Source organism: Temnothorax longispinosus, chromosome 12, assembly GCF_030848805.1.
Source record: "Temnothorax longispinosus isolate EJ_2023e chromosome 12, Tlon_JGU_v1, whole genome shotgun sequence".
NCBI lineage: Eukaryota > Metazoa > Arthropoda > Insecta > Hymenoptera > Formicidae > Temnothorax > Temnothorax longispinosus.
In genome coordinates, this window is record NC_092369.1 from 12,816,671 (window position 1) to 12,843,188 (window position 26,518).

General features: G+C 48.2%; 1 protein-coding gene across 6 annotated transcripts; it reads left to right on the forward strand.

Annotated features, from left to right (window-relative positions):
• Positions 1 to 29: 29 nt before the first annotated feature.
• On the forward strand, positions 30 to 25,128 carry Enok (enoki mushroom). Of its 6 annotated transcripts, none has more exons than XM_071794892.1 (6): positions 30 to 144; positions 9,236 to 10,019; positions 14,279 to 14,745; positions 14,909 to 16,437; positions 18,442 to 18,794; positions 18,870 to 25,128. In XM_071794892.1, exons 2-6 carry the CDS (start codon positions 9,474 to 9,476, stop codon positions 23,223 to 23,225), a joined length of 7,251 nt encoding a protein of 2,416 aa, XP_071650993.1. In that variant the 5' UTR covers positions 30 to 144; positions 9,236 to 9,473; the 3' UTR covers positions 23,226 to 25,128. The 6 variants fall into 6 exon arrangements, with proteins under 6 accessions (XP_071650993.1, XP_071650992.1, XP_071650991.1 ...); XM_071794891.1 differs by lacking the exon at positions 30 to 144 and adding an exon at positions 1,324 to 1,786; XM_071794890.1 differs by lacking the exon at positions 30 to 144 and adding an exon at positions 1,829 to 2,654.
• Positions 25,129 to 26,518: the final 1,390 nt, after the last annotated feature.

The following is a 26,518-nucleotide window of genomic DNA, read 5'->3' on the forward strand; positions in this document are numbered from 1 at the left end:
ACAAGACTTGAATCGTCTCGCGGGCCTGTTGCCCCGAGTGTGTCCGCTCGGAGACAAACTGCGCAGAATTTCTCCCTCGCGCGATACTTACATCGCGGCACGCTAATTTACATACCGTCGGGGAAAATCAATACAATCACCGAGGTATGTAGATATTGTACCGAGAATTTGCCGGTTAGCTTCGCATACGCGCGGCCGCGCTGGTCGGGCGATACCGTCCGGCCGGGAGCGTAGGGTATTCAATTATGCGAGACGCCGCACGCGTGCGTCGTGCGGGCGGGACGATATGCGGCCGAACTGCGGCGTTTGGCGGCGAGCGGGACGGAGAGGACGTATCGAGCGGCGAGGCGGAGAGAGACGGACGGACGGCGCGGCGGCGGCGGAAAAGGGACACGATTCTTAAAAAAAAAAATCAATGATCTCATTACGAAATTGCATCGGACATACCGTGCGTTTTGCATATAAACAGCGCGAGTAACGCGCGTCACTCGCCGCCCCAACAGTGTCGTATTAAGCCCGGCACCTTCCTGTATACATAGCATCTTTCGAACAGTTACGATCGTTCGATCGCGGGACTAGGGTCAATTTGCCTCTGCGAATAGTCGCGTTTCTTCGCTTCTTTTAACGAACAAGAAAGTATAGAGGTAGACTTTATTGTTAGATTGACGTAGAAGATCTGTCGCTTTTCCGTGACGGTCTGTTTTATATAAGACTATCGATTTCCTTTTAGTGTGATAAATATATCTCCACGCGTATTTTATACAAAAAGAGACCTTCCGAGACCGAAACCTACCACATGCGACGTGTAAATCGTTCATCTATTCATTCATTTGAATTTTCATGAAATTCAGTCTTTGGATTGTCCCTTTTTCTGCATTTTTAAAGAGAGAGAAAGAGAAAAGGCGGTATTTATTGAGTTTTCTTTGTCAAAATGCCGACAAATAACGTCAGCTTGCTACCTGGGTTGGAACTTGGAACAGGGTCGCCTCAGGCGCCGAACAAAAATGCAAAAGCCTCGGAAACAAAAAAAAATTCCTAACGTAGTAGATCTGTTCTTTTTAGCTGGACTTTTTGCACCGTTCATCTTTCTCCTTTTTCTTCCCAAAGTGAAGAGAAAAAGAAAGAGCGAACCTAGCAGCTTGAAACGGGAAAGCGGCAGGAAAGAAGCGCAGGGAGGAAGAAAAAAAGGGGTTTGCTCCGGAGCGCGAGAAGAAAAAGGGGGAACGACTCGTTTTAGCGAATACGTCCCTGTCGCGCCTCGTTCGCGCCGTTCGCGGCAGTTCTCCTCGTATCGTTCTCTCAGCGGTCTCAGCCGCGTTGCGTGGCACTCGTTGAGCGCACCGCACGCCTGTCGCCTCGGTCGAGAGAAACGGGCGGCCATAGTCGTCGTGGCGGAATCGACGCTGGACGAGAACGAAACCCGCGTGTTCGCCGTTGCCGCGCGGCATCGCCGTTGAGCAGCGCGCGCGAATTGGTGCGCGCACACACACACGCAGACGATTCGTATTTCGCGCGCGTCGCACACATGCACGCGGAGTGCGCATACGTACGCGCGACACCTGTAAAACCGGTGACGTGTCTGTGTACAGTCGGGCGCGTTAACGGCGCATGTCAGCACTGTCAGCAGTCGGATGCTTGCACCGCTCACAACCGGCCGGTCTTCCTCTCTGCGCGACGTTCGAGGAGAAGTGTCTCTCAGTTCTTGAGTTCTCTCACGTTTTTTCGTTCGCACGTTCGTCCCCCGAGGAGAACCGAGGAAGATTCTCGCGCGTCGCAAAACGTCCCTGTGAGTGAATAATGTTATTAATGTTTTACAAAGAGAGAAACAGTGCAGGTCCTTTCTTTTCCCATCACTTGTTTTCTCGCTCCACGTGGGCGCTTTTGCGCAACTGTCGACGTCGCGACGTTCTTCTTTTGTGTACCGTTTGTAAGAATAACCATTAATCTTCTTTCCCACCTTCTCGTACCCCTTCTTTTCTCGTCGGATAGATATTGCGTCATAGTGTTTGCCAGTCTAGCACGTGGTTTTGACTCTAATTCGTTCGCGAGTGAAGTTGGAGTAGTTTGAGCTCGCGGGCTATTAACGCGCCCGATCGTACGAGATATACGCGCGGCCGGGACATATGCACGCATTAATCTAACACAATCGGCCCGCTGCGCGCATACGTGGAGTCGCGTTTTCACGTGCGCGCGCGCGCGCGCGCACCATACATCTTATCGTAAACTCGGGACTCGGGACGCCATGTGATCGGGTCGCGAGAGAGAGCGCGTGGTGTGTGCGAGAGACGCGTCGGTGCACGTCGGTGTGTCGGACGGAGACGCCGCGCCGGGATTGGCCGACGGGGAACGCGTGCCGCTTTACGGCGCGGCGGCGGCGTTCCCGTGTTTCGCGCTTCCGTCGTCGCTCGCCGGAGCGGAGCGCGCGGCGTGCGCAGTGCGCTCCCCACCGCGTGCGCGTAGTGTGTAACCCCCGCGCGACCGCCATCTTTGTTCAAGTGGGTAACCTTTGTTGATTTGTGTGAAATGTGACGCCGTTGTCGCGAGATAATTGGTGATCGTGATTACGTATCCAAGTGTTACGGTACACCCGGTGGACCCGCGCCCGCGTACGTGCTCTATGGATTTATCGATGGGATCGCTGCGTACAGGTACAGGTAAACGTCGCGCCCGCCTGGATCGCCGCCGTCCCGACGACGATCTTACGTCCGTGGAAAAACCACGCGCCGTCGTCGCCGTCGCCGTTGTCGTCGCCGCGCGATGCATACGGGGCCGGGAGCGGTGGCCGTCGGCGCGAGAAAGTGAGCGCGCGGGGAAAGAGAAGGAGGGAAAAACGAGTACGAGGTTTCTTGCGTCGTGTCGAGCGACGGACGAGCGTCATCCGCGCGAGACATTCGACGTTTTTTCCGACGGGAAACCGCGAGCCGCGGGGAAACGAGAGGCGATCGCGAGGCGACGGCGGCGGAGAAGGCCTAGGAAGGACGCGCGCGATCGGCCGACGGGGACCGCACGGAAACGCCTGGGCCTGGACAGCGGCGCGGCTCGCGGTGCTTCCGGAACGGAACCCGAGAAGCGGCCCGTGCGCGACTCTCCGGCCCCAAGATGGCTGCCCGTCGCACGAGCGCACCGACGTGCACTCGTCCGTCCGCTCGCCCGCTCGCTCGCCTTTCCGTCCGCCCCGACGACGACGTCCGCGCGTCGGCCGACGGCGCGCGGAGCGTTCATCCGCGTCGACGTCCCGCGAGGACATCCCGTGACGTTTGCTCGCTCTCGCGCGCGCGTTTCTCGGTTCCCGTCGGGAGCGCCGTCGCTCTCGAGCGCGCGACGCGTTCGATTCGCCGCGGATTTATGCTGCCACGGCGAGCCGTGGCAGAACGGTTCTCCCGTGCGAGAACGTTCGCTCAAAATGGCTACCCGTCGGACGGCCAAGTGCCGTTTAACGCTCGGCGGCGGTGGCGGTGGGCTCGCGGTGACCCGCGCGATTCCCACAGGCTCGTTCCATCGCGTTCCCGCGATTTTCCGTCGCGCGCGCCAATTTGCGTGTCGCCGCGACCGATCGATCGCTCGTCCGCCCGTCCGTCCATCTACTTCGCTCTCGTCCGTTTTTGTTCTTCCCGTCTCTCTCTCTCGCTTTAGCTACATCTCTCTCTTTTTCTGCCTTTTTCGCCTCTCGTCGTCTCGATCGCACTCCACCGGGGCGAAACGCACGCTTCGTCGAGCGACGGGCGACGGCCGGCAGCAGTTAGGGTCGTTCGACGACAAACCGCTCCTCGCCTCGGTAGCGACGGCAGCTGGCTCGCTCTCTCCTTCTTTCTCTCTCTCTCTTTCTCTTTCTGTCTCTGTCTCCACTCTTCTCCGCGTCCTCACCTTCGGCCGCCGTCGCTCGCTCGCTTGCTCGCTCACACACGCTCCACACGCTCGTTCGTTCGTTCGTTCGTTCGTTCGTTCGTTCTTTCGTTCGCTCATTCGTTTGTTTGTCGGGTGAGAGGGGCCCCGGTAAACACGCGCAGCCGGCGGCCTCTCCTCGCCCTCGGCCCCATCGTCTTAACCGGACGAACGTCGGACAAACAGACGGACGTGTTCGTTCAGCCGGTATTTCATTTCGCCTAATAAGATAGCTGCGCGCGAGCGGAGAAAGACGGCGGGAGAGAACTGAGGAGAGCGAAAAGCGCGTCCGCGGCCTCTTCCTCCGTCGCTCTCCATATATATATATCTCTCTCTCTCCGTTCTGTCCTACGCAGTGATCGATCCTTAACTCGTCCACGGAGGATCCTATACGTCCCAGGAAGGTTTGGTAACTTCCGTTCGAAGCGCGAAACAGGTTTGGACGCGTCCTTTACGTCGCGTTCCCGTCGTGGATTATTTTCGCACGATTCCCCGTCGAAATCGAAGACGCACAGGTTTCCCCGCGAGTTCAGTTTCGCGGGATCTCTCTCGCGGCATTTCGCGAGTCGCCTTGCTCCGAAAGTGTGTCATTATTTATCGTAGAAAATCTCTGTTTTCCCTCCTCCGTCGCTCGCTCGCGCGCGCTCAAAGAACCGCGCTCGTCAATGGGACGTTAAAAGTCCGCCACATAGTAAAGATGCGAGTACTATGGGTATCTCTCATTGAAGCAGCACGATAAAACCGCGGCGATAAACGCGCGGCGCGTTCCATTGACGTTTCCGCGCGCAACGAGGATCGTTTCTCCGCGTTCTTCTCTCTCTCTCTTTTTTTTTTTTTTTTTTTTTTTTTCGTGCACTCCGCGCGTTCGTCCGCGTTCGAAAGGTTTCCAATGTCTCGGCCGCGTTTCTCCTTTCCAAAGATTACGATTCGATCTCTTTGGAGACAATGTGGTACGTAACGATAGCTTCCACGGGCGAGATTAGAGCGCGATCTTTGCTTTGCCGCGAATGTCGCGAATGTCGCGATCAGCATTAGTCAACGTCGCGAGAATCCAAGTTAACGACTCGCTATTTTATTTTTCCCGATAGCGGCTCTACATCTTAAAATAGACGAAACTGAGATAATGGGCGCTCTAGCGCTAATCTACGCCGGTGCAACGGGAGCCTTGGAGTGTGTCGCCGAATTGCGTCACGTCGCGTCACTCTTCCGGCGATAATAATATAAGCCGCGTAACCGTCCTCTTTTTTTTCTCTCGTTAAGTATTGCCCGCGATAGAATTTTCCGCGACAGCCCGAGTGCCTAGTTAATTTATTTTTTAATCTATATATGATTTATACAGGGGGTTCCGGAATACGCGAATAACGAGTTTCATTGATCGTCACACTCCATGTTTTTTGACGTGCTTGAGGAAAGCTCTCGATCTCACACATTTAACGCTTTAATACTTTACAACTATGCTTCAAATGACTTTAATACGATCGAGGAAAATGTCGAATTTCCCACACGGAATATTTCATTCGCGTCTCGAGGCGATAGTTTCCAGAGCGTACTACGCGTCTCGAGGTGGTCGTCCCCCGGTTGTTCAAGGATATAGGAAAATTCCTGCGGTATGTGGTGCATCACGCGCGCCTCATTTCGTCGCTTCGAGAATGAAAGGAGTGGTTGCCGGAAGTCGAGTGAAGTTTTGGCGGGAAACAGCGGGGACCCGTCCCTGGGGACCGTAGACGTCACTTTCGAGAATAGACCGCGCACGTGGTGAGAAGTACCCCGGTGGCCGAGGGTTTAGAATGAAGCCGGTCTCACTGGATGTGCCGGTCTCATTCCGCAGTGTCTTTTTTTTTCTCTTTCTCTCTCTCTCGCCTTCCTCGGCGGGTGTCGACGCTTAAACCGCGGGTATATTTATTATCACTGGCCTAGGTCAACTCGTATCGCGGCCACATCGGAGGCGCATAGCTGTCGCGTTTGATTCTCGCATAATTAAACCTTTTCCGTGCTCGCCCGAATGCGGTATCGGCGACGTTTTCTGTCGAGACTTTCACGTCCATTGACATTTAGTCGATATCTGATCTATTCGGACGTGTCCATTTTGGGAATTTCCAGAGCGTCTAAATTATTACCGAGGCGTAAAAGTTACTGCCTCTATTTCCAATATTTTCGCATCTCGGATGATGTTAATTCGATTCGCGAATCAAATAAATATGAATCAATGTGTTATCTTTTACTTACAATTTTAAATTTTTTATAATTGTAGCTCCTCCCCACTTCTTCCACCTGCCTCTGAGCCATAATAGTCCTCTGTGGAATGTCAAATTTTTTTTTAACGACAAAAATATTTTAAATACGCTTAAATTATACACAAAAATACATTTGTATCGAAAAAAAATTCTCACTTACCTTTCACACAACACTGACGTAATCCTCCAACCATGCACTTTCGTATCCCACCGAGATTTTGATTGTTCGCCGTTTCAAGAGTAAATGAGCTAGGACTTTGAAATTTCTACCTGATGACCCTGATGTTCCCTACTATAACAACTCTTTTTAGGGGTGGGGAGATTATCTGACGATCATTTGTTTTCCGGAACAAACCACTGTTAGAAACTCGTAGGACACGGAAGGGCATGGTTGGAGGAAATAGGGTTAAGACGCAGATATTTGTGGTTCCCGAAATTTGTCAAGGATACGAATCGATTTGTCTTTTTATTTACGACTTTAGAAGAACTACTTTTATACACACACACGGGGTAGTTGATCAGATTATATAAATTTATAAATTCGATTCACGAATTGAATAAATGTACCAATCGATTTGTTTTTTTGCTTTAAAAGAACTACTTTTACGCGGGACAGTTGGATTAGATTAGTATAAATTTAATTACGTCTAACGATGTAAGCAGGAGAGCACCTTCCATACGGCCAGAAGATGTAATTTTAGGTTGCGCGACCATTATCCAATTGCTAAGTGGGCAATGATCTTTTAACGCGATTTCCGTCAGCGATCGAAGCGTGCATACGCGATATGGATATTGCACGAAAACGGTGGGTGGTCTTTGTCTCCTCTCGAACAATGGATCTCTCTCGGCTCGACCTACGGCCGAACTCTCCTTACCCGAGAATTGCGCTTCGTGTATCCCGCGCGCTTAAATAAACGCCGTACACACGTGCTCGATCGGGAACGTTTAGGCCACGCGGCCACCAAAGCCGGGCGCATTGTTTCTCACGCTTAGGCCGCGACGCGACGGCAGAAACTCTCGAAGCTAACGAGAGTCAGTCGCGACCGTCCCTCTTTTTTTTTGCCAAAAGTTCAGCGGTCAAATGACGATATAACGTTTCAAGAAAGAGTTGTGAGTAATATCTTCTTGGATGTGCAAAAGTTTGTTCTGAGAATATCTTGTTCGGATCACAGAGCTGCTTTGCTTTAAGATACTCACTTTGAAATGTTATAATATAATACCCTCTTAATTTTCTGAAAGTTAATTTCAATCATGGAATTAGAGTAAAAATGAAAAACGAGACAAAATGATTGAGACAGGCATATTACTGGATATGTTTTTACTCAATTTTTAGAAAAAGAGTTCTGAATTTCATAGAAAAAATTAAAATTACTACAAACGCTGTCGATAATAAATAAGAGCTTTACTTCTTACTTGTCGTTTTCTTTATTTTTTATTTGCTTATCATCTTTTTACCATCTTAGGTGTTTATTCTTTCATGCTTCTTTAGCTTGACCACTGGTTTTACTAATCTGACGTTAAATTAGAAATCATTTGAAACAAATGACGATCTCGCTCGGCATTTTTATTAAGGAGAGGTCCGCTTTAAGGCGGTCGAACGTGTATGAAAAAGTGGCTTGCCAGGTCTGAGACACCTGGTACGCTACGTCTTCGAAGTTTCTTGACGGAACAGTTATGTCGGGGATCAATCGATATATCTACTCTATTCTTATTATATTTCGTTGTATCACGATCCCGCGGAGATCTCACCGCGGTCGTGTGCGTCTCGGCGTATACGCGCGACCGATTTTAATAAGGCTGTGAGCTGTTCGCGCGTTGCGCAATACCCGCTGTCAGGCACGGTGATTTTAAATATTTGCTCCGTACCGCGCTGTGTGTGCGCGCGCTGCCGCGGCACTCACGCACTCACGCACGCACGCACGCTTCGCGCGCGCAGGAGAAAGTTCATCGCTCAGGGGGGAAACCGGACAAGTCGTTTACGACCGGAGTCGAAAATCGCGTGACCCGATCGTAAGAATCGAATGCGCGGTGTTGTATAACGCGTTAGAACGAGCGAACAAAGACGCGCGGAATAAATCTGGATACACCTAATAGGATTCTGAAAGCCGGTGTAATTCCGGCGAGTTCCGATGTCGCGGGCACGCGAGGAATCTTCGTGCGCTCTGTCCTGATAATGGAACGCGAGGAACGCGAGTCGAATTGAACGAGCGTGTAAAATTCATTTTAATATGTCGACTGATATCGACATTTTTTAAAACGTTTGTAAAAAGCATATATCATTTTAAGCGACGCGTATAGCTTGATAACAATGTAAAATGAAAAAAATTAAAAGTGTGCTATTTAATCAGTACCCATGAGGCTAGTCTTGTTTAATCATATTACGCAATATTTTGTCATTATATGCTTATGATAATGAAAAATCTACTGTAGCGATTAAACATACAAAACTCACTGAACAGACACATATTAAGGCGCAGAAGTGTGATTAAAATAACAAACTTTCCTTAATGATGAAATTAATTTAATAATTATTATACATGATGTAGGATAGTTGTTTCAATTAATCAATTAATCAATCAACATTGGTTCCATAGTCCTAGGTAAATCTTGGCTTCTTCTAAAGATGAATTTTTATGAACATTCGCAATATTTGTTTAACGTGAGATGTGGGTATCAGTCACATGCACAATCCTCAACTTAATGGTGCCAGAGAGCCGCTTTACGCGGATTTAAAATCCGTATATGGGATGAGGGATCGAACCCGTTAATTAAAAGTCCACCGCTCCCACGTGGCATCCCCCTTAAGCTAGTGTTTGCTCGTATTTATGGTGTATCGAAAAGGAAATTTACTCTAGAATTACATCGCACATACAGCGTAATTACAATCCTGCGTATTTATCCCTCTGGATAAGTATGTCGATAAACGGTGGCGAATAATTCGATCGATTTCTTGCACGAGATACATTACCAGTTGCCGGACAGTTTTCGAGTTAGGGAATGTCGGATATCCTACGCGATGCGGCATATCGGAAGGATCGTTTAGCGCCGGCGGGGCCGAAACTCGGCAGACTCCCACGCACGACTTTTGCAACCCCGTTCAATCCGTGCTCTCGTTTCAGGGTCAGCGCAATAGCCCGCGGTGAGAACGTGAGAGGAGGCGGTGAGGGCTTAGGATCCAAGCCGGGAAAACTGAAGAGAGAGTCATAGCAGAATGTAAACGTCCGTCGTTGACCGTGACGTCGCCTATCGGCAGGAGGTGGAGGAGGAAGGGGACAAGGAAGCACTGGCCGTGACTTCGCCGCCGTCGTCGTCGTCGTCGTCGCCGTCCGCGCCGTCCGCGCCGCCGACGGAGACGCGATGGACGAACCCGAGGCGCCCGAGACGTGGTCGGCCTGGTTTTTAGATGCAATCCGGAAGATTCGTAGCCAAAAGCAACGACCGAGCGTCGAACGGATATGTCACGCGATACGCCAGCATCACAATTTCCACGAGGAGGAGATTTCCGAGCACCTGGAGGTCGCCGTGAAGCGCGGCGATGTGCTCAAGATCTTCAACAAGGGCCAGTCTTCGTACAAGGATCCAGGCATTCTTCAATCCAAGAAGCTCAGGGTCTCCAAATCGACCGACATCAGCAAGGTCTTGGGCAAGGCTGTGCGCGAACTTGGCGAGCGCGAGGGTTCGAATCTGAGGAGCATCGAGAGGTACATTAGGCAGAGTCACCGTGTCGAGGAGGATACCGAGGGCGATCTTAGGATCGCCCTCAAGCTCTCTGCCAAGCGAGCGGTCGAGCGGGGCTTGGTGCTCCAGGACGGCAAACTCTTCCGGCAAACGGACAGGCCGCCGTTTTTCAAGAAGTTCAGCGATGCCGCTCATACGCCGCCCAGGGAACCGCCCGCGCCCAAGGTGAGTCATTTTGACCAGCGTGTAACGTCGTGCGTCGATGATGAGTCATTCTCTGGGAAGTGCGTCTTGTGACCCGTCGAAATTACCGACGAAGATGTCGACTTGATTGCAGCTTTATACTCCCATATATTTTACTTCTCTGATGATATGGTCCGTTAAAGGATAGAGAGAAACCTAATTTTATTAACACTGCGCAGAAGAAAAGAAGTTTTAAATCGTAACTTATATGTATATTCAAATTAACGCGTTATTGTTGTGTATATATACGCAACAATCCATAATCTTCTTATAAGAATTTCTACTTTTTTTCTTGGTTAAACTATAAATGACTTAATTCAAGCAAGTTTTCTTCGTTTAACGTAATATAATCTCATTTCAAATTGATTCCAGGTTGAAAGATATTTTCAAATCAAGAATATTCTTTTTTTCTGTATAGATAATCTCAACTTGATTGGTTCTTCTCTATTTAATAAGACTATAACTCAAACTATCCCAACTATTGACTAACTAGCTATTACGACTAGAACTGTTACTACTAGAACTTTTGGAGCTATTATAGGATTAAAGCTAGATGAAAGAGTTAATTTAATTCTGATTGATTAATTTAATTCTACTTGACATTAGCGATACCAAAAGGAAGCAATGATTTTCATTTCATTAATTTAAGCTTCTAAATAGCGTTGTATCGTGGTTTTATCTTCGCTGTCATCTCTTGGAGCAACAATTGCGCATTTTTTACGACTTTAAACTCGTACTTAAGTAAATTCGCGTACTTGAGTAAATTTAGCTTTTTCGATATCGCGTTGCAATCGCCCCGAATGGCATTATCGCTATGAAATAATCAGAATGAAACAGTAATTCGTCATCGAATAAATCGCTGCGGATTCGGACGCGTGTGTTCACCATTGAATTCTCTGGCGGTTCCGCGTTGAGGATTCGCGTTTCGCGCTCCAGTAATAGTTTCTTAAATCTCGGATGTCCATTTCTTTTTATTTTTTTCTAGTTTTAAGAATTAGAAAAAGATAAAAGGTAAGTTAAACCGAGATTAAAGTTAATCTACCGTGGTAGAAATAGACATAAGTCTAATACGCTTCGCAGACCAGTCAGACCAGATTGTTTTCGCGAAAACGCAAAATTCCTCTCAAACAATCGGAGCAAACCGCTTAGACCGTTGAAGTTGCGAGACGCGTATAGGGACGGCATCGGCGTACCCGTCGAATCTAATCGCGGATCTCTTCCCACCGAGTCGCTCGCGTTACGCGCCGCTCGGTTCGCGCGCGCAAACCGGAGGAACGCTCGAAGCCGGAAAAGTATTGCGCCGGGTCACGCCGTAGTGCCCACGTTCCGGCGATGTTGGGAATGTCGGTTGGCGACCGCTGGAGTGGGACGACGACGACGACGGTGGGGCCGAAGGGGGGGGGGCGGAGGGCGGCTGGAGAACGGACGGGAAGGCGAGGGAGGGACGAAAGGTCGAGATCGCGCGCCGCGCCGGGACGATGGGCTATCTCGGGCGACTTCCGGCGGGTTCGTTTTGTATAACTTCTCTCTTATTGATCCTCCGTCCGCGGAATCGCGCTCCCTTTCTTTCTCCCACCGCGTTTTGAGCGCGAAAAATCGCGGCGCGCCGACGCGGGTCCTCGCCGATACCGTCCCCGTCGCGCATCAGGTGGGTTACCCTCCCGCGCTCACGCGAGCGCGCAGGGGGGCCGATGACGGGCGCCGTACGTCGCTCGGCGTCCATTTCCCGCGCTTTTTTTTTTCCTTTCTTTTCCCCGGCTGCCTCGTCGTTACGCCGCAAATCGCCGGCCGCGGGAGCGATCGATCGCCAACCGCGCGCTGTTTTGCGAGAACGACCATTTTGAAAATTACACAACGGGCGAGACCAGCCGCCCCGCGGTCGATCGCGACGCTCGTCGGCGACGTCACCCCCTTGTTGGTCCGCGCGGGGACGCATAAGCCCGAGTCGTCCGAGTCCGAGCTGATTGCCTTCCACAGAGAGTCGTTGATCCTCGAGAGCGATCCAGCGAGATGGAATTTCATTTGCCTAGACTCCGCTAGAATGCAAATTGCCCGTATTAGTCACTGAGGAAATATTTCGAAATGTTTTTCTGTCGAGGAGCAACCCTCTTGAAAGACCGAGAGATTCGAGCCGAATTTTAATTAATTTTTGCACATGTCACAAACGCCGATTGACGGACTACCTAGACAGCACCATGTTTAAAATCGGACACAGACATCTTTAAGACATCTTTAAGACGTCTTTAAGACGTCTTATGATACAATGTCTAAAGGACGTCTTAATGACGTCTTCGGCCCTGATTTTCGACATGGTACTGTCTGGGAATCATTTCAAAATTATTTTTTAATCCGCAACTTATCAGACAGACATTCAGTAAGTCACACGAGAGTCTCAATGCCCCGACAGTACGCATGTCCAAAATCGGGACATAAGACGTCTTAACGACATCATTGAAACGTTTTATGTTCCAATTTTGGATATGCGTGCTGTCTGGGTATCGAAACTCTAGTGTGACTTATTGAATGTCTATCTGATAAGTTGCGGATTAAAAAAAATGTTTGGAACGATTCCCAGAGAGCACCATGTCCAAAAACAAACGTCTTTTAGACATCAGACGTCTTAAAGATGTCTTATGTCCCGATTTTTCGAGATCTTATTGGAGGTATGCGAGCGGCGCGATTTCGGATACCATCATCAGTCCTTGTTTCGCGATTAATTGTAAACTAATTTGGGCGGCCAGCGTGTCGATGTTTGTAACGCCCTACAGCAGCACGATACCGCCCTGGGTTGCGATGACCCGGAGCGTGTTTTGCGCGATTTCGACGGGGAATTAAATTAACAGGGGGCGACGTTCGCGCGTGAAGCATTTGCGGATGCACGCGTAAAAGCGCCAATACAGCGAGTCGTCCAATCGCGCAACAGGTCGCAGCGGTCTGGTGCGAGAAACGGAGGCTGCTCGCACCGCGTACACTTTCTCTCTAATTCACCGTCTTCTGGACTGAAGGAAACAACAACCCCGTGCGTGTATTTGCATTAGATCGCTGCTTCTTTTTACATGATGTTTGTTGACCGATTTAACGTTTTAAAAAATGCGCAAAAATTATCGAAAAGAGCCGATTTATAGAGAAATGGAAAGCTTTCTTTTGCTCTTTGCGAAGAATCGAACAGGGCTTGCTTATATAGCTGTTCAATATTTCTTGAAACTTTCGGAGTATAGGAAACATTTTAATATTGTGTTATTCATTTATATATTTTATATATAAATAATTAAGTCATTAAATATAATTAAATATAATTTTAATGTTTAATTTATATATATAAATTAAAATTATGAATAATTTTAATTAATTATAAGCTTAAAAATACTCCTGAATGTAGGTTTGCGGAGGATTAAAACACGAGAATGTTACACAATGCTAGCAGTTTATAACGCCTTTCCGCGAATTCAGAGAATATTTGTGAAAGAGCATTTCTCTTCGAAATTATCGCTACCGCCGCTGCACCGTTGGCGCAACGCGCTCTTAATAAGATGCACCCCTCCGACGCATACGAGTACCGCCGTGTCTAGCCAGTATTTCTGCGTTACCGCTACCGAAATGAATAATTATGTGTTCCACACCGGGACTCACTCGTCTTTTGTATATGTGATACGTAATGATAGATGGTATCGAACCGGCCGATATGTGGCGGCTGATATACAGCTGACGCGTGAAGGCATGGCATCGGAAGTTTCGCTGTTTAAATTATTTTGCGTTTTATAGGATTTTCCTCTTCCAGATGAGGGAAACTTTCAACAAAATGTTTGATGTTATCTCACGAGCATGTATACTTAACCCAGGATATACACACTTATTTTTCGTATACGCAGATACCCCACTGGAGTTGGAAGGACCCTACTAGTTTTTTTCAATATAACTCGAGAAAAACACCGTATTTTAACTTCCTTTTTTTCCAATTGTAAATAAACTGAAAAATACGTACAATTATTCAGAATTAATCTAAAATTATAGTAAGTACCAATAAACACGTTGAAAAATTGTATCATTCTCCAATGGTAGAGATTTCTACTTTACGTGGGGTCTCGAAGATCCCAGTACGTATATTACGGATAAAGCTGAAAATATAAATCCTATAAATTCTATTAATGTATACTTACGCTATATTACAATTACTTACTTAAATACTTTTATTTGGATATTTTTACTCCATTGATTTATCGACTTCTATCCGTTTTCCGCAGTTGCCGGCTCCATTGCCGATATGCAAAGAGTGCCTCGGTGCCACGATGGCCGGCAACAACAACAACAGCAAGCGGAACGCCAACGAGAAGCTAAGCAGGTGCAGCGTCTGCGGTGCGGCCCTGCACAATTCCTGCGCGCCACCGGAGCTCTCGGTACTTGTCGATCGAGGAATAACCTGGTCCTGCGATGACTGTTCGCCAACCTGCGCCGGCTGCCAGTTGGAGCGAGAGTCGCAGAATTATCTTGTCAAGTGCGCCGGCTGCGTGAAATGTTTCCATCCCGCCTGCCTCGATCCCGCCCTCGACAAGAAGAACAAGGCGCCCTGGAAGTGTCGACACTGCCAAACGGCGCACACGCCGGTGAGCAAGGACGACGGTAAGCGGGGCAAGGCGCAGGATGCAAATTCGACCGATGACACGCCGACGAGCGCGAGGAAGAGGTTCAGCAAGTTACGTGAGAATCGAAAGTAAGTGTTGTTTGCATATTCGATTAACAAAATCTCTCTTTCACTCGTGTCCGTTTTATGATAATAATTTCGACTTTAAAATAAAAATTGAGATAAAAAAATATGCAATAAAACGATTATATGTCAGGACTAATGTACACGTTGTTGGTGATTTTTTTTGCAGATCGATGGTATCCAGAAAAAGCTTGGCGAACGCGAATCCGGGCAAGAAGGGCAGCGCGGGAGTGGCTCAGGTGGACAGCAGCACGGACGGTAATGCGGGTGTTGTCTCCCCTCGTCAACCACCTTTGATTTCCTCTCCTTTACCACAACCCCCCACCCCACTCGCAGGCCAGGGTAGGCTGCTCGAGGAAAAGAACGACAGGATCTCCAAGGAGAAGCAAAAGTTCTTTAGATTGAGCGCGTTTAACGCTGAGCACAGTAAACTAAAGCGGGTGGGGGGCGGTGATAAATCTAGGCCCTTGCGGAACGTTAACGTTAGGTCGACCCGGGGCGGTACCGCGAACCCGAAAAAGGTCGGAACGCCGCGAGTATCTAGCAGCAGTAGCAGCAGCAGCGAGGCTGGTAATAGCAGCGAGAGCTCGGAAGGCAGCGATAGTAGTGATGAGGATGACGATGAGGACGACGAAGACGACGAGGAGGGCAATAGCTCGAGCGAGAGCAGCGATTCCTCCTCGTCGGACGAAGTCCAGGATGGGAGAATCGAGTCTCCTAAGGCGAAGGCGCCATTCGCTTGTGACCTCAACGAGGACAAGCCGTGGGGTTTTGCCGCCGCCGCCGCCAAACTGAACGTAGAGTCGCCTTTCTTCAGCAATACCAATACTTTTGGCGCGCCATTACCCAAACTCAACGTGGGCGATACGCCGACATTTGGCTTACATATACAACAGCCAGCTACTGTTAATCCGTCAGATAACAAAAAGAAAGATAAATCCGAGCGCAATACCGCACAGGTTCCGAGCGCGGATAAGGATAACAAGGTCAAGCCTGGAAGCGGCCAATTGAGAGGTCTATTCGACGGCTTGAGTCACTTTTTTTCAGCACCCGCGAATAGCAGGGCGAGATCGGCCGGTATACCGGCGCCGAATTACGCGCCAGACCGGAGGAAAAGGCCTAACACGGAGGATACTGTTAAGACGAATAAAATTCCGAGAGGCAGAGAGGCACAGAGAAACAAACCGGACGACTCATCTGGCACGAATAAACTCAAAGATCGTAAAAAGACTGAAGCTACCACTGAGATATCGAGATTACCGAAACCCGGTATCTTTGTACCTTCCGACGAGAATGTATTAAGTTCGATTAACGAGAAATTACCAAGGATGACGCCCTCGGGTCTGGTAAAAACTGCGGTGAACAGTAAAAGACACGAGCATGAGAGGAGAAAACTGATGCATGACAACACGTCGCTCGTGAAGTGTGCCGCGGATCCAGCCTCACCATCGAGACACGAGCAGCAGCAGCAGCAGCAGCAGCAGCAGCAGCAGCAGCAATCACGAAAGAAGCAAACAGCTTCGGATATGAGTACGCAGATACGCCACCCTGCACCCGCCGTTGCGAAATCCTCAGGCCTCGGTTCCGATCCTGTCAAATCAAGTCCTAATCCAAAGTCCAATCCACGAGCCTGTACTAGCGCCACCACCACCAACACCACCACGACACCCCGCGCGACACCCTGCTCCACCAGGAAGGGTAAGAGTCTACCCCACCCGTTCACAAGTTCCTAACCTCGATGATGCACCCTAAAAAAAAGTCGCAATGAAGACTTCCTTCTAATCTAATCCTCGCTCACGACCACGTGGATGTGTTGGCGGTGTGGTGTGGTATGATGTGTGGTACACGTGCGTCTGATGTCCGATAATTTTTTTCAAGATGACGTGATTGTTCCGATGATATTGTGGAAAAGTTACAAAAATTGTCTAGCTTGGAGACATCCAACTGGAAAAATGTTTTGTATATAAAAAAATAATTACAATTTGTGGTATGGCTGATTTTAAGAAGAGATTGCGAACAATCAGGTTTCTTGATAGGACGTTTATCTGCTACATGGTGTAAAACCAGTGATGACTTGTAGATATGTTTATTGCAGAAGAGATACGGAGATATAATTGGAAGATACATCTCTATTAGAACAATTTAAAGAATTTATTTTCATTTGTTTTACACTGTGGACACTATTGCATGTTGTTAATCATATTATTACTTGGCTCTGGCATTTTTTTTCCTTTGTCCATGCATAATATTTGGAGATGGCTGTCAAAATCAAGAAATACTAAAACAATTTTGAAGAATACGTCCTTATGTAGAGGTCTTCATCCTGTATTTGTTACTTTAGATTTAGTTATCTCTTATTTTTCAGGATACTTGTACAGGATACACCATAGTCGCATCTGCCAATGTATCATATCATGTACATATAACATTCGCACAACTTTTATAGAGAAACTTTGGTCTCTCATTGTACATTTGGACTATTCTTTATTTTGACCAATTGACCGATTTATATTATGGCTTACATGGTTTTCGTACATTAATCGCGCAAAACGAGTTCTCTGATTGAATTTTGACAAGTCAACTTGCATATTACAAAGTTCTATTTTCCAAAAAAGAAAAAGATACATACGAGTGATCAATTTTGGTTGTACATTTCATGCAAAATGGAATTCATTTTGCATACTGTGCGACGCTTAATCGAACACTTCGGATTGATTCATTCTCTGTTCTTCCTCTCCTTGTACAAAAAGACCGAAATACACTTTCCAGGCACTGAAGAAACACGGCACTGGGTGGCACTTATCTCACTCAGCCGCCTCCTTATACCATTCACATCGGAGCCTACCTGCTGCTGCTGACACTTAGCAGGCACTGTTAACACCGCCCCCTTACCCCTTCACGAAAAAAAAAGAGAAAAAGAACAAAAAAGTTCCTGCCGACGAAGAGCCAACTTTGATACTCTGCCAACACATCCCACTAATCTAACCCACAGCTTTGCTTTGGAAACTACTCACATTATTAACGGCAACTGTATTATTATTCGCATTCTTTTGTCATATTACGTTAGATTGCTATTGTCAACATGCTAATGCCGTTCGATTAATTTTGCTTAATTTGTATCTGTTGACCAACTGATTTCTCCAACAGGACGTGACTAATACCCCGTTATTTTGACACCTAGTTTACCCAAATCATTAGTATTCGAATTATGTATAATAAACCTTAGTAAAATCGCTTTTCGTACAAACATTTAGAGAACATTGTCATAGTAACTTTAATTTTTATCTTGTAACGTGCGGCATTAATGCGCACTTCAAACTTACTTAGGAAAGTAAGTTAGGAAAGTATTTTAAAATTTATAATTTTTAAACTATATGCACAAATATATAATATATTTAACGTTTAACTATCATGTCAAATTGTTCATGACATTTCTTACTTACGACTTTGTTCGTCAGATTTCTTTTACATGGAACACATAGTTTTTCTTATGTTTTCTCATACAACCAACTGTTGCAGTAGGTAGCAGTATCTCGTACATACGTAAAGCAATTGCATTAATGACTTAAACATTGACTAATTATAAAACTGATTGATAACAGAGAAAAAAATAGAAAACAAATTGTTGAATGATAATATTGAAATGTATAGTCGGTGGAGGAATTCGGTTAACACTCGTAATCATTTTTGTTGTTTTTACAGATGAACTAATCGTGCCGCAGACCTTACCGCCAGGAGTCACGCAGAAGGATGTGGATCTCATCCAGGAAGCTCGTGAGAGAGCTCGGCTGACGGTTAGCAACGACAAGAATGAACAATCGTCCGACAATGCGCGGAACCCCGCTGCGATAGTATTCGGTCGATACGAGGTGGAGACATGGTATTCTAGCCCGTTCCCTCAGGAATACGCACGATTACCGAAATTGTTCTTCTGCGAGTTTTGTCTCAAGTATACGAAAAGCCGGGCAGTATTGGACAGGCATATGGACAAGTGTCAGTGGAGACATCCACCTGCCACCGAGATCTATAGGTGCGATGGATTGTCCGTGTTTGAGGTACGTCTCATAATAGGTATTATCGCTTCTTCTGTTTGATTAGAAAGAACTAATGGGAACGTTTTGATATTCCAGATCGATGGTAACGTAAACAAAATATACTGTCAAAATCTGTGTTTACTGGCAAAGTTATTTTTGGATCACAAGACTCTCTATTACGATGTAGAGCCGTTTCTCTTTTATGCTATGACCAAAAACGACAAGTACGGCTGTCATTTGGTCGGTTACTTCAGCAAGGAGAAACACTGTCCGGCTCAGAGGTACAACGTGTCCTGCATTATGACCCTCCCGCAATATCAACGACAAGGTTTTGGCAGGTTTCTCATAGAATTCAGTTACCTGTTATCCAAGGTCGAAGGCATCCCGGGAACGCCAGAAAAACCGCTTTCAGATCTCGGTCGAGTGTCGTATCATTCCTTTTGGAAGAGCGTAGTGCTCGAGTACCTGGACGCGCATCGAAGCGATACTAATGTCAAGCTGAGCGACATCACGAAGGAGACTGGCGTGTCGGCGCACGATATTGCAACAGCAATGCAATTGCTCGGATTTATAAGGTCGGTTCATCTGCCGGGAGATGCGAACACTAATAAAGTGGCTGTGGTAGTTGATTGGAGCAAGGTAGATGCTCACATGGCGAAAGTACGAAAGAGTTTCCGCATCAAATTGGATCCCGATTGTCTCAGATGGATACCGTTGCTCACACAAATCCCTAATCCGTATCAGAATCCAGAGGAGAGCGGTGACGCTAGCTCGGAAATGTCTCCTACGATGGAGCCTAAGCCCGTGCCAGCCGTTGTTGAGAAAATACAAAGAGTGAAGATAAAGAAGAAGCCACGCGGTAGGAGAGTAAGTCAAAGGAAATCGACGCCTTTGAAACCGACGTCTTTGAAATCGACACCATTGAAACCGAAGACTTCGCAAAAGACTGCAGCGTCTCACAAGGACGCGTCCAAAGAAGAGAAGGATGTTAAAGATACGAAGGAAATTAAAGCGGCGAAAGAGTTGAGAGAACCGAAAGAATCCGTAAGAGAAAGTCGTAGTTCCGAGAGGACAGAGAATCGGAAAGATTCTCGTGCGGAAACAGAAGCTAAGAGTGTAACGTCTACACCGAGAAATGCGCGTGCCCTAAACTCGGCAAAGAACGTAACTCCGACGAATACGCCGAAGTCAGTGCAAATGACGATGTCGAGGAGAAGGATCAGACCACCTAAAACGCTTGTGTCCGAATCAGTCATCACGCCTTTGCGAAAACGAAAACATTCCGAGAAGCTTGAAGTCGAGGAAGAGAAAATAGAATTCAGCAGTAGAAAGAGGACGCGAGAATCTCTAAGAGAAAAGGAAAAGGAGAGAGAGCGAGAAACTGAACGGGAGCGCGAGAAGGAGAAGGAGAAGGTAAGAGAGAGGGACAGTAAAGCGAAAGAAAGGGAATCTCTGAAAGAAACATCGATGGACACTAGAAAAACACCCCTCAAATTAGATTCTGCGTCGAGTCCGCCTAAACCGGCAAAGAAACAATGCAAAGTGGACGATCTTTTGTTGAAAGTTACCAGCAGACAAACAAAGTTGCAGGCGAAGGAAAAGAAAGCTCTGGAGGAGACGACGCAGTGTAATGGTAAAGAGGAAGTGCGAGATGTTAAGAACTTGCCACTGTCCAGGCGGGGGAGAGGCAAAACGACGGCGGAGGCTCTGAAGATGCCGCAACTTACGCCGGAATCTCCCAGCACGAAGAACAGAGCCGAAAGTTCTGTGATACCGCCTCCTTCGTTGTCTCCACCGCCCGAGTCGATGAAGAACTCTCCCGTTCGAAACAAGCAACCGTCGGTGCCGGAGTCACCGTCTGCGAAGCACTCCAGTAACATTGACAACAAGAGCGAGACCACGGAAGATAGTGGTTTGCCCGTTCCCACGGAAACGGAAGTAGTATCCGCGAGTTCCGGCGAATATGAGGGCGGCGATGAGGATGAAGGAGAAGAGGAAGAAATAGCCGCACCGACGCCTAAACTCGTGACGCAATCGGCCTCGCCCAGCATGGAGAATCCCGTGACAGAATCGTGTGAGGACGAGAAAGCGGATAACAAGATTCCGGAGAAAGACAACGACGAGAGCTCGTTGCAGAAGACGGAAGCAGCGGATCTATCACTAGCGGTCGGCGACGATCAGACTGAAACTTTAAACGAATGTGATAAGGACTCCGAGACTGAGAAGCGTCCAGTTTGCAGTCCGGAGGCATCGAAATCAGTACCTGAACCAGTTGCTTCACCAAAAGAGGAGGAAGTCGAGAAGTCGGAGAGCAGCGTCATGCCGAAAAAGGACGACCGTGATAGCCCTCCCAAAGAGGAGCTCGTTCCCGAAACGCCGAAGGATACCAAAATTGATTTGTCGCGACCAAAAACGGAACCTTTACTGGTGGAGAAAAAGGACACGTGCGCTCTCGTCAACGCGATGGTGACGTCGGAAGCTGAGCCCCTCACGCCGCAGGAGAAACCGTTGTCCGCTGTGGAGCATCAGGATACGACCTTGCAGTTACAGAATCAAACGGAAGAACTGAAGCAGCATTCGCCGGAGAGTGGCAAGACTACGCCGCATCTGGAGAATCCGGGTTCGGTGAAGAGAACACCGCCGTCGCAACCGGATCTGCCGTCCATGGGAGTCTACACGCCGGACTCGACGACTAACTCGGTGCACTCGCTGCACTACAGCCAGTGCGACCTAGATGTGAGTCAGTTGGGCCTGGAGTCGCCCACTTCCATCGCCAGCGATCTCGCGTCGCAAAACAGCGTGGAGAGACCGCCCAGTGCTTTACCGTCTATCCCACCGTCTGTAAGCGTGCCGATCTCGGTACCCATGCAGATTGCGACGCCGGTTACGTCGTCGGTGCCGGTGATAATGCCGCAGCAAGTGCAGTACGCCGACTGCTCGATGCATACTCCGCCGGCCCATCACCCGAGCATTCACTCGATGCATCAGCCACACACCCCGCAATCTCTCCAGCAGCCGCGTACTCCGCAGAGCATCCCGACCCAGAGCCCGCAGCCACTTCCGCAGAGTCATACGCCGCAACCAATGCCGCAGTCACACACGCCGCAGAGTATACCTACGCAGAGTCCGCAACCGTTGCCTCAAAGTCATACGCCGCAGCCGTTGCCCCAGTCGCACACGCCGCAACCGATGCAGCTGTCGCTGGCGCAGCAGGCGCAGAGTCAAAGTATGGCGCACAGTCAGTCTCAGCAAACCCAGTCGCAGCAGCAACAGCAACCTGCGCATCAGCAGCAGCCCCAGCCTCAACAGCAACCGCAGCAAACTCAACAATCTCAATCGCACAGCAAGCGCGGTTCACAGACCACACATAGGTCCAGGTCGACGCAGCAGAGTAACAGGTCGCATCGGGCCACTCCACCGACGTCCCACTCCACCCAGACCTCTCAGCACAGCGTCGCGACCAGTCACAGCAGTACCGTGGCGCACACGGCGCACGTGGCGGTGCCCCCGCAGTATCAGCAGTCGCCGTCGATGAGCGTGCCTCCATCAGTGCCGCATCCGCACTCGCATACCCCGCACGCCGCGCACTCGCACAACATGGCCGTGATCTCGCAGGGCAATTACATGGCAGTGGCGGCGAGTACGCAAGGCTTCCCCACACAGAATGCCTACGTGATCCAGCATCGCAGCGGTCGTTCTGGCGCGCCGACGCCTTGCACCACCGCCACGAATTTCTACATACAAACGAGCGCGATGCCGCCGCACTCGCATACCCCGGCGCCGACTCCGCTGTCCGCCTCCGGCGGTAGTCATCAGACCACCAATTCGTGCAGTCTGGCGAAATTGCAGCAGCTCACCAATGGCTTGGAGATGATACCGCCGACGCCGCCGCCAGCGATGAACCTCACGCCGCCGCCACCCATCCCACACACCATGACGCCCCCGCAGTCGTCGCGGCAGCTGCCGACGCCACCTCAGGTTGGACCCTTGGGCTACCCGAAGAACTATTACAACGTTAACACCGTGCCGCCTGGCACGCCCGGACCGCCCGGCCGGTCCACCTCGCGCTCGTCCGCGAACAACATGCCGTCGCTCACGCAGCCGTATCCCAACGAGAGCCTCTATCGGCAGACCCTCGATCCAGGCGGTGCCTGCCCGCAGATGCAGAGCGCCGCGAGCCGCGTCAGCCCGAATGTCGCTCTCAACACGAATCTCATGGCCGCTCAGTACGGTTACCGGGTAGCACAACCGGCGACCGGTTACATGAATCAAGCAGCGCAGCTCGGCGGCTTCATGAACCAGGCGAGTCAGCTGCCGGTCGGCGTGGTCAACGTCCCGGCGCCGTATCCGCAGGATCCGCACCAGCAGAACCCGGCGGCCGTCTACACGTACCACGGTTACATCAACGGCGGTCTCATGCAGCCCCTCAACAGCTCGATGAGGCCGCGCTAGCTGCGATCATCGCCTATTTCGAATGGATCAATCTCTCTCAACGTTCGGACGGACGAACGAACTTTTTCGCGCGACAAGTTAATGCTCTCTTCGATACGACCATCGACGGCGACCCATCTTCGATTTCCTGCTACGTGACCGACTGCTCGCAGTTTTCATTAGCTCTGTCCACGAGCCAGACTTGCTCGAGTCTTCTCGTCACTCTGATTTATTTGCGTCAGCAATCCTCTTTTTCCGATCCAGATACTCCACGCAGCTTCTGATGATGATGGTGCTCGCTGTGATTGGCGAACACAGACGGTCGATAGCCGTAATGAACAGTGCGGCGGATCGCGAGAGAACTGAGTGACGCACTTGTAACAGAAGCAGAATCCATGTTTGGCAAATCCGTTCGTCAAACATAGTGTATTTTAATTCTTTACCAAGCAAAATATATTCGCGAATCACTAGTGTATTAGCGTGTGTCTTATATACGCCGGTACGTCCGAAATTCGCTACGCGAATATATAATGCGCATTACTGTTTTAACTGCACATTCAATTTCAGAAAAAAAAAAAACAGGAGGAGAAAGATAAGGGAGGATAATTGATACGATCCTCTTCACTTACGCCCGTTTAACTGCGGGATGTTTCTCCTCTGTGCTCGAGGAAGGCTCGTATTAAACTGATTCTTAACTTGTCGACAAAGATTGCACACAAGGTACAATTTAATCATAGTTATCGATCGGTGATTCTTCGAAGACACGAGTTCGTATACTTGTGCATTTAAATTAGAAGGAAAAAAGGGGAAGGGAGACGAGACGTTATCTAGGCGGATTAATTTCCGTCGGCTAAGGTACCGCGCTGCCCTTCACCTCTAATTCGAAAGAAAGAAATAAAAGTGGGGGTGGAAGAAATAAAAGAAAAGAAAATGCGGACACCTATTTTTAGTAGGGCATTCCTTCGCGAAACCGCAGCAGTGTTACGTTTTATGTATTTATATATATAAATATATATAAATATATTTACGAATAATATTCTGTTTGATATTATCAATTGTTGAGCATTGTTGTTTAAGTTGGCACACTTGTACTTTACTGTATCATAAAGGAAAAAAAAGGTATCTGCGTAACTGCTATGATAATCCTAATTGTATTATTACGGAAGTCGATTAATTGTCGCCGACATCGTCTCACCAGTGTAAAATCGTCAGTCTCGATCGTCAACGCCATCGTTTACATAATTTTTATGAATTGTTATTATTATTATCATTAATAATCATTACTATTGTGACAGATGTGAAACACACACGCACACAAAACAGTACATACATACATACATATATACAAAAACTCACACAGGAAACGTAATCATGCGTTATATTTTAATTGTCACATGTACGATGTCACGCCTTCGTTCGAGCATTCATTATTATATGTTTTTATTATCTAATATCGCGAGAGGGTAGCTCTAGTTTCGAAATGAATAACGGAGCGCGCAATCAGGCTCTTCCACGAAGCGTCGCGAGACTCGTGCCGAAATTATTTTTTGTATCGAAATCGCGAGAGAAAGCGTGCGCGTACGTCGATTTCCCTTCGCGAAGTGAAGGAAAGAGGAACATCGGTAACATGAGCGCGTTACCCTGAACACATTGTCCCGAAACCGCGTAATTTCCCTCCCTCGTTGTGGGCGACGCTTCGCGGAACGGTCGTGACGACAAAAAAATAATAATATATTTATGGTACGAAACGTTACGAGTTTAATTTTTTCAGACGAGAGAACGAAAAGAAAACGAAAGAAAAACGGCGAATCGCCTAGCTTAGAGTAATTGAATAAGATAATTAATAATGTATAAAAATACATCAATATTTATTGTACATAGATCTAAAAAAGACTACTAACAAATAAAAAAGAAATCAAAAATACGTGATCGTGTCTTTGTTCGTTTCCAGGTGCCATGTACGACGTACGCATAGTGTGCAGAATCATCCTGCGCGAACTCGATCCTCTACAAGCTTTGTTACTTCATCCTAGACATAGGAAATGCGATCAGAGCTCTAGCTTGTATTTGAAGGATTCTGAGCAAAAGTGAAATAAGTCCATAATTTCTGTATGATACCTTGGCAAATGTACATTCTCTCGTAGATTTCACGAGTCACATTCTCATAGTTCATTATTAAATTAGACATAAAATTATGGCTTCTTAAACTTGATAATTTTATGAACTCAGTCCACTTTTATCTTGAACGATTCACTCGGTTGGGAGTTGATAGTGATTTATATACGCGCCGTGCTCTCATTTCTTTCTCATGGATTACCTCGAGTGCGTGGACGAACGTTTTCTCTTCCGTTTCCTTTCCTGGCGCCGTTTCTTTTCCTCGTTGGCGAGATCCACGTATTTCTTTCTCTGCTCGGGAGTCATGCGGGACCACAATTTGCCCGCGGCTCGCGCTATCACGGTGACATGCTCGTTCGGCTTCTTGCTGCGAAGTCGCAGGAAGAAAATGATGAAGGGATTCGTCGCTCGAGCCCGGACGTTATGCCTATTCTGCGAACTTTGGCCGGCGGCTTTTCCGCTTTCGTTCGCGGGTTGTCTGCCTTTTCCGGTATCTGCGCTACGTGAAGGGCGAAACTGCAAAGTACGCTTTTGCGCTGCGCTCTGTGTTGATCTCGTCGAAAAGTTTCAACATTCTGTATTATGACATCAGAAGCGAACAATTCTTGCGCTTTTACGTTTGCGTAAATAATAATTATTAGTTGGGGAGAAATTATTTTTTCTATAAAAATTGTACATAAACTTTTCTTTTATGGATATATCTTTCGTTGCGAGAAAATCATGCGCAACTTTTCATCGTTTCTGACGTCAAAATTCAAAGTGCATAATGTAAATTAGTATGATGCAACTTGAGCAACCCTACGTCGGGTGCCAAGGATGAATCAAGAATCCGTAAATATCAGAAACGTGGAGTCGTACGGGACTAGATACCGCTTCGCGTCATAAAGTAGAAATTATCTTACTTGCAGTGACCCTCCTTCCGGTCTTTCTGTACCTTCGGCGGTTGCGCGGAATTGGCGTTCCCCATTTCCGCCTCACCTTACGGAAGTGTCAACGATTGTCCCGACAATTTAACTTGACAATTTATTATTTATCATTCACACCGGTCTCGGTCCGGTGATTTTGCCCGGGGACAGTTGTCACGTTGACATTTGTATCGCGAAAGACCGTCCACTGTTTTTTCAAAAGACGAACACGATTCAGGCTCGCAAGAGGGAAATCATTCTCAATTCCGACGCAATCAATTCTACACGTGCCTC

Coding starts and splice junctions, on each gene's coding strand:
- Enok (XM_071794892.1), top strand. CDS start 9,474: ATGGACGAACCCGAGGCGCCCGAGACGTGGTCGGCCTGGTTTTTAGAT. Junction 10,020..14,278: donor GGGAACCGCCCGCGCCCAAG/GTGAGTCATTTT, acceptor CGTTTTCCGCAG/TTGCCGGCTCCATTGCCGAT. Junction 16,438..18,441: donor ACCCTGCTCCACCAGGAAGG/GTAAGAGTCTAC, acceptor TTGTTTTTACAG/ATGAACTAATCGTGCCGCAG.